This window comes from Dendrobium catenatum, unplaced genomic scaffold (genome assembly GCF_001605985.2).
Source record: "Dendrobium catenatum unplaced genomic scaffold, ASM160598v2 fragScaff_scaffold_1646, whole genome shotgun sequence".
Classification (NCBI taxonomy): domain Eukaryota; kingdom Viridiplantae; phylum Streptophyta; class Magnoliopsida; order Asparagales; family Orchidaceae; genus Dendrobium; species Dendrobium catenatum.
This window is the reverse complement of record NW_021320108.1, coordinates 93,212-101,586: the sequence shown is the minus strand read 5'-3', so window position 1 is coordinate 101,586 and position 8,375 is coordinate 93,212. Positions and strand designations below refer to the sequence as shown.

General features: G+C 36.5%; 1 protein-coding gene across 2 annotated transcripts; it reads left to right on the top strand.

Annotated features, from left to right (window-relative positions):
- Positions 1-1,593: 1,593 nt before the first annotated feature.
- On the top strand, positions 1,594-6,066 carry LOC110112069 (abscisic acid 8'-hydroxylase 3). 2 transcript variants are annotated; one of them, XM_020844156.2, is made up of 9 exons: positions 1,594-1,885; positions 1,964-2,282; positions 2,575-2,727; positions 2,817-3,065; positions 4,113-4,202; positions 4,316-4,394; positions 5,215-5,321; positions 5,468-5,586; positions 5,685-6,066. In XM_020844156.2, exons 1-9 carry the CDS (start codon positions 1,677-1,679, stop codon positions 5,797-5,799), a joined length of 1,440 nt encoding a protein of 479 aa, XP_020699815.1. In that variant the 5' UTR covers positions 1,594-1,676; the 3' UTR covers positions 5,800-6,066. The 2 variants fall into 2 exon arrangements, with proteins under 2 accessions (XP_020699815.1, XP_028557032.1); XM_028701199.1 differs by having other exon boundaries at positions 5,215-5,326.
- The last annotated feature ends 2,309 nt before the right edge of the window (positions 6,067-8,375 follow it).

Here is an 8,375-nt window from a genome sequence, read left to right as displayed (position 1 = left end):
GATATTGATGTTGAATATTGGATAAATTAGTGCAATTAGCCGCAATCATATTAGAGGATATCCAATTCTTAGTTCTGATTTTCTCTTTCAATAACTTTAGCTTATTGTATAAGCAGATAATGGGGTTCCCTTGAGAAGGTAAAGCATAAATATTCATAAGGGGGTTTAGTAAATTTGTAATTTTTCTCTAGTAGTTTTTGCATATCATTCTATGATTGATTCTCCTTTTAATGGTCAATCTAAGAACAAGAGGGGAGTGATCATAAATAAAGTTGTTTAACGTCGTGTAGTGAGAATTAGGGAAACTATTGATCCAAGTATCATTGACAAGCACATGGTCTAACTTTAGATGAATCAGATTCTCTGCTCTTTGATTAAATCAAGTATTAAAGTTACCAAAAGATGGGAGGTCCAAGAGATTAGCATCAAAGATGAGGGAGTTAAACGGGGCCAGTTTAGATGCTGCAATCTCATTCCTGTCATATTTTTAGATTGAAAGCAATAGCAGTTAAAGTCCCACATCACCACCACAGGCAGTGATCCATCATGGTTCAATTTTCTCAGATAATCCCAAAGCAAAAAATGTTCCTAAAAAGAGTTTGAAGCATAGACATTAGGAAGTAAAAAGGCATGCTGTATGCCAAACTTAAGAATCCCGATGATCATTTGGTTAAAAGAGAAAGTGGAGGAAAAGAAAATTGTTCTAGAGTTCCACTTGATCCAAATGCGGCTAGGAGAAGCTTGTTCAAAGTTATTGAAGCTAAGCTCTCGATCAAAAAATTTGTGGGCTAAACAAAATCAAGGGTCGTTGAGGTTTGAGTTATGGATGCGATTTTCTAGAAGATATATCATATCCAGGCCCTGCTCACGGGTCAAATTCTTGCAGCAAAATACCTTAGTAGGGTTATTAAAACCTCTAAATTCCAAGCAGCTAATGTTGGAAAAGTCATGAATTGTTATGTATTGATTTAGGGCCTTTCACGGAGCCCTTGCCTCTAGTATTTTTGTGGGATTGAGAAGGAGAGGAAGCAACGACTTTAGGAGGAGGAGAGTTAAGCTCAGAGGCAATGGTTGTTGAAGGATTGGTTTGAGGGTTGTGGGAGGTGAGTTGATAAAAAGTTGTGGCTTCATGTTATCCGGACTCCGCACATAATAATTTTTCCTTTTATTGGGTCATATGCATTATTGATTTGCTTAATTCATAACCTACCACTTATTCACACTTCTCAAATTTCCACGCCTTATTTCGACAACTGTTTTGGATTCATTTCTCCTCTAAAAAGAAATGGAAAACTCGAAGAAGATTTCAGCATGAGATCGAAGAAACGCTTTCTAGATATGGAAACAAAATGTGTGATTCGCTCTGACTGCGACATCGCTGTTACCAATTATAAAGTTGAATTTTCCAGCGACTGAACGAATACAGTCTACAATTTTACCTTTGCAAGCTAATTAATTCAATTTCTATGAGAATAGTGAAATTAAACGATGCTTAACGTCATATTTCCAAGCAACACAGTACATAATAAATCCCCATCCATGGCGTACATTTCTTCTATAAAAAGCCCTCATCTTGCTCCTTCCATTCTCCATCCCCTGACATTCACGAACCTGCCTTGCTCATTCATTCTTCCTAAAACCAGACAGGAGAAGAAGACAGGTTTTAAAAGAAAATTATGGATATATTTTACAGTCCAATGCACACTTTTCTTCTCATCTTCTCCATACTCTTCTATCTACTGATGAGGAAGCAGAGCAATAACAACAGGAGTCTGCAAGGGAAGCTTCCCCTGCCACCAGGCTCCATGGGCTGGCCCTACATCGGCGAGACCTTCCAGCTCTTTTCTCAGGACCCCAACATCTTCTTCCCCTCCAGGCAGGAAAGGTCGATCCGCAACAGAAATGAACCTAATAAATGATTAAGTAATTAAAGTTTTAAAATTTGGCTTTGGAATTAAATCAGGTATGGTGAGATCTTCAAGACGCATTTGCTGGGTTGCCCGTGCGTTATGCTGGCGAGTGCAGAGGCGGCGAGGTTTGTGCTTGTGAGCAAAGCTCAGCTTTTTAAGCCGAAGTACCCGCGCAGCAAGGAGAGGTTGATTGGGCCATGGGCGCTCTTTTTTCACCAGGGAGGCTACCACGCGATTGTCAGGAAGCTCGTGCAGAGTTCCCTCTCGCCGGAATCCATCCGTCGCCTCGTGCCGGATATCGATGCCGTCGCCTCCGCCACGCTCCGCTCCTGGGATGGTCATATGCTCAGTACCTTCCATGCTATGAAGGAGGTTTGTTAATTGTTTCTATAAGAGCTCCACTTAAATTTACAGTGAAATGGAGCTCTTAATCTTATACATTGAAGTGCAAATACTTAAATTCTACAATGAATTTCCTTAAGAAATTTATGATAAAGTATTTATAAGAAGAATTTTTGTAGAATTCAGAGTAAAAGAAAACCATTTGGCCTGCATGAAAATATATGCAAAAATCTCCATTCATAATGTTTATCTTAAGCAAATCGAATTTTTTTAATTAGAGAATGTAAATCACTCTGTATTGATTTCTGGACTACTTCTGCAGATGTCATTTGATGTTGGCATCCTCATAATCTTCGGCGAGCATTTGAGCAAGCAGAGGAAGAATGAGATAAAAAGAAACTACTTCATTGTTGACAAGGGTTATAATTCTTTCGCCACTAGCATTCCCGGGACTGCTTACAGCAACGCCATTAAGGTACAGACGTTGTGACTTCGTAGCTAGTTTTCATATCCAGTACTGTCAGTTAACTTGTTCTGTATTGGAATTTTCTTCCATGCATTTAGGCGAGGAAAAGACTTGGAGAGATACTGAGCGAGATAATGGAGGAGAGAAGAGAGCATAAGACAATGGAGAAAGATCTACTGTCGTGCTTTTTGGAGTGGAAGAACGACAAGGGTGAGCGGCTAAGCGACAATCAGATCTCTGATAACATTTTTGGTGTTCTATATGCAGCACAGGACACTACTGCAAGTGTTATTACGTGGATGGTCAAGTACCTCCACGACGATCCAAAGCTTCTTGAGGCAGTAAAGGTAGAGAGATTAAGGATGTATTGGGGATAACTTTTCATCATTTTCTTCTTAAATAGTTGCTATATGTTACTTTTTTTTTGCTGATATTAAAAAAATTTTGTGATATTAAAAAAATTTTGTGATGAAAATATATTTTTGAGAATTATACTGGTTTGGGACAGGTTTCTCACTGTTTTTTTAAAATAAATTTTTAGTATAAAATTTTTTAAATTAAACTTCAAATATATCAGAATATAATGATGGTAAGAAAATTGAAGTTTTATTTTATCAGAAAAATAAAAGTTCAGTGTAATTTTATTAGGAGTTATTTTTCTCATAATAACTTTATAATCATTTTTATCAAAAGCTGAAACCGCCTCAAATGAACAATAAGAGAATTGCTCCGTTCTACGGGCATGTATGTGCAAGTTTGTGCTACATGATTAGCCTTTATTTATTAACATGAGATGCATTGTATTTAAGGGTGTGCATAATTCATTTAGCTTGTTTTCAAATAACTATGTACTTAAAAAAATAAATCATAAACCAAAATGGAACTATTATTAGGATAAATAAAATAAAATAAAATAAAATAAGGATCCGTTTGGGATAACTTTTTCGCTATTTTTCTTTTTAAACAATATCAATAATTTGGTTGTGCTATTGCTTTCTTGTTGCTTTATCATTGCTTTTCAAAAAATTATATGATGAAAAGTTATTTTTTACTACTTAAATAATTAAGTTGGTTTATATTTCCACACCACAACACAATAATTATTTATATAAAAGAAAAATATTATAAGATATTCTAATAATTTAAATATAAAAAGAAAAATATTTGATCAGAAATAATATATTTTAACAGAAAAAATTATGTGGAGACAATCTTCATATAAGTTTTATCGAAGTTAGGAAATATTTAAATTTCTGTTCATAAAATTAATATATATATATATATTCTTTGCTTAATTTATTTTCTAATATTTAAATTTTTTATTCTGATTATCCATTTTCTACACAAAAATCTATTATAATTGTTAATGATAGTTTTTTTCTTTTTAATTGCAGGCCGAACAGATGAGTATTTATAAGCGGAATGGATGTGGAAGCCAGCAATTGCAATGGGCCCATACGAGGAAGATGCCTTTCACTCAAAGAGTACGTGTGAAAATTAATATTCCTTGGAACAAATAGCTGCTCATATTTCGTCTCCTTCTTGCGTGCTCATCAGTGGGTCAAAGGAAAGTGATGTGTACTTCCTTCTTTTCTAGGTCATATCCGAGAGCTTGAGAATGGCGAGCATCATCTCCTTCACTTACAGGGAAGCTGTGGCTGATGTGGAGTATAAAGGTAATAATAATAATTATTATTATTATGAGGTGCTAATTTGCAAAGTCTAGGGCAATGACAAAATATTAAAAAAACTATGGGTTTATTTGAGATATTTTATTTCATTGCTTTATTTTTCATATCATAATTAAAGTTTCATTTGAATACTACTTTCTTATTTTTTTGAATAACTTCTGTGTTGAGATGCTGTTTTTTACGATCAGAGTTGCTATTATGTCATAATTTTGAGAAAATAACAGTTTGATTTTAAAAAATAGAATGTATTTAAACATTTTTAACTTAAAATGTTGATTATGTTATCTTATTTAGTTTGTTATATGTTTCTAGAATCTTCTAGATTTGTCTAGATTTCTCAATTTAATTAGTATACCTTTTTGAAGTTAGGTGCTTGTGTTTATTCCATGGATTGAGAATTCCTTCATGCAGATCCGATTATTCCACCGATTCACTGCATCATTTATAATATTCATAATAGCTTTAAACAAAAATTTTTTTTTTTGAACGACAGCTTCACAGCCACCTTTACAAAACATTACAGTTAGGGTCTAATCATGTCAAGTATCAGCCTAATCTTACTAAACTAGTTGTTTAATTCTTACTGAGCTCATACCTTAATGCTCCAAACTACAGTCATTCCAATCAGACCTTAAGACTTCAAAGTTTGAGTCAAATGTTTATTTTGATTAATTTTTTTTAATTTGTTTGAAATATTCATTTTAAATATTATATATGACACTGTAGTTCAAAGCTACTAATAATGTATTAATTAATTAGATTATAATATTGTCATCTTAGCCCTCTCGAATATCATGGCATGCAGGATATCTAATTCCCAAGGGATGGAAAGTGATGCCTCTGTTCAGGAATATTCATCACAGCTCTGAGTATTTTCCAGATCCACACAAGTTCGATCCTTCAAGATTTAAGGTAAGGTGTAGTCATCTTTCCATTCATTTATGTCTAGCTGCTATTCATTTCAAGAGGTCCGGCCAAGTTGATCATGTACCAATCTATGTATATTAAGCTTTCGATGCTATTAATGGCGAAACAGTAATAGTTAGTTCTTATTACAGGCGTCTCCCAAGCCAAATACCTTCTTGCCTTTCGGAAATGGCGTCCATTCATGCCCAGGGAACGAGCTCGCCAAAATCGAGATGTTGGTCTTCATCCACCACTTGGTCACCAAATATAGGTGCGTTTTTTATGCAACTCTACAAGCCAGCTTTTCGTGAAGCCTTTTTTTACTTAAATTTTTGCAAAAGCGCCTGAAGTGTAGTTCTATTGATGCAGGTTTGAGGTGGTGGGATCTCACAGTGAGGTGGAATACAGTCCATTCCCCATTCCTAAGCACGGCCTCCAGGTGCGCATTTGGAGCACCGAGCAGGCCGATGGCATTGCCGAATAGTGACTTCAAGGTGTTTGACGAAATGCCGACGAGCAGCCGTGCAGCAAAATCTTGCACGCACGCACGTTCGCACGCCTAATTTTTGTTATTTTTTTCTTAGTCTTATGTGTAAGAATTCCTTCGCTTCAATGCTTGTAAAATTGGAGGAGAAGGTGGCAATAGAGTGTCCACTTTTCTTTCTTGTAGCCCTCTTGAATATAATGGAAGAATTATTTGGATCTAACTAATGCAATATGATTCTGTACCGCCTCTCTGATTAGAAGTATTTTATACATGATATTGTTATCTTAAAGAGTGCTAGTTATCATGTTTGTCACTGATTGGGGCTCCTTCGGAGCTCTCCGCATTTCTTTCTTTCCTGAAAATCTCTTGGAGGTTAGGATTAATTTGACGACTCGATGCCTCTATCATAATTAAGAAAGAAAAAAATTATGACATAATTAAGAATATTTTGATGTAAAATATATTAGAAAAAAATGAACATATTTGAATTTAGGATGAGATTAGTATTGTATATAATATTATAAATTATGCTAATCTCAATGTTAAACTAAATTCTGAAATATTTTGCATCAAGGCATGACAATTATTATTTATTAAGAAAATGAGACTTATTCTGACGTCGGAGCTGAGGCGTTAATTGTATTAAACTTCAGGTTATATTAAGGCCATTTGGTAGTATAGGGATATAAAGGTTTAATGCTTTCTTATTCTGTATGTAGCCTAGTATGATGCTTCCTTTTTGGCTATAAATAAATAGCCAATGCTTGTAATAAGATGGATTTTTGGAAATGAATATGATTTGAGTTTAGTCTCATGTGTTTTCTATATCCTAAGAGTGATTCTTAGGTGGAGGATCTTTCCTCCAAGAAGTTCTTGGAGCGGTGTCCGGCGACCGTCACCAGATCATCAACGTGAATTCGTCGAGCCCCTACCTGGCCGGTGTCATATTCACTATTGATATGATCATCTTCATCCGGCCATTACTAAATTTCTTATAGCAATGAAATGGGCCTCGACCTCACTATTCCAAAATAATAATAATAATAATAAATTGGCATTGTCATTATCAATGGTTGTTGAATGGGAAGAAACAATTAGTGCTTTCCAATGAGATGAGCGAAACCACAAAACTGTCGATAGTTGGAACTGTGCTGTGTAACTGCGTGGCTTTGGCGTTTTGGGCTGTTGCTTTCTATTGAGTTTTTGGCTATGGCCGGCGCCTCATTGGAAGACCGCCGTCCTGCTTCCGCCTGCCCGACTACTGTAATCTATCCAGCAAAGTACGAATCATTGAGCGCTTTGTCAAAATTTAATCTAAGATTTATTTTATTAATCACAATCTAACAACCTACTTAATTAGCTGTCTTTGCACGAATATTTATGTTGTAATTCTTTAAAGTATTTGACAGACTTTAGATTAAAAATATTTATAACCGACTTTTCTGATAAAAAATATTCTAATGAATTTAAAAATTATTACATTTATTTTGATATTAGTATTGTACCAATCTTATCAAAATTCGCACAACATTCCAAAAAAGGAAGCACTCTGTGTTTCAAAAGAATTTTTATTGCCTCAGGTTATCAGACGTAGAGATACATCAGATAGCCTATAATATATCACCACGTGCTCTTACTCTTTACCGCGCGGCCCGACGACCCAACCCGGAACAAATCCGGGATTACTATTTTCGCGTATTGCTAGGTATTACTCGGTATTTGCTCGGTATTGAACCAGATCGCGGAGAAGCTGCGTCGTCTGAAGAAGAAGCACCGCAACGTCGTGGCCAAGATGGGATCCGGCCGGGGATTCGTCTTTAAGAGCCCTCACAGCTACCTTCGAGATCTCACGTAACATCTGGAGCTCCACGTTTTACCGCAAACCGAAGAATCGAACAAACCAGGAAGATCGGAGCAGCGACGTCGCTGGATCAAAGGAAGCGCTTGTTCTGGTGAACGCCGCTCGGCGGCGATCCTGAAAACGGTCGGCGTTCTCACACCCCGATGTAGCAAATACCGGCGTTGATGTCTCGACGCCATCGGCTTCTCACGCTGCCCGGCGAGACTCTCATATGAAGCTCCGTCCCGAACTCAAGCGACGAAATGCCGAAAATACCGAGCAAATACCGAGTAGTACCTAGCAATACCGAGCAAATACCGAGTAGTACCTAGCAATACCGAGCAAATACCGAGTAATACCTAGCAATACCGAGCAAATACCGAGTATATTCGTTCCGGGTTGGGTCGTCGGGCCGCGCGGTAAATAGTAAGAGCACTTGACGATATATTATAGGCTACCTGATGTATCTCTATAAGAAATTTATCGCAATAGAAAATTTGATGGCGGTTCAGTATCCGTCACATTTTGAAAAATTCTTTTTTAATGTTTTTAACAGCTAAAAAAAGATGGAATTTAAATTTGTTGTCAACAATTAAGTCCTAATCGCAAACTATGTTATAAAATTAGTGAGGATAGCACCGTTGTCGTGGGGAGAGAGAGAGAGAGAGAGAGTGCAACATTGTGGCAAATTGCTCGGCAAAGTCAGTGGCCCGCTGACTACTGCATTTCGGAA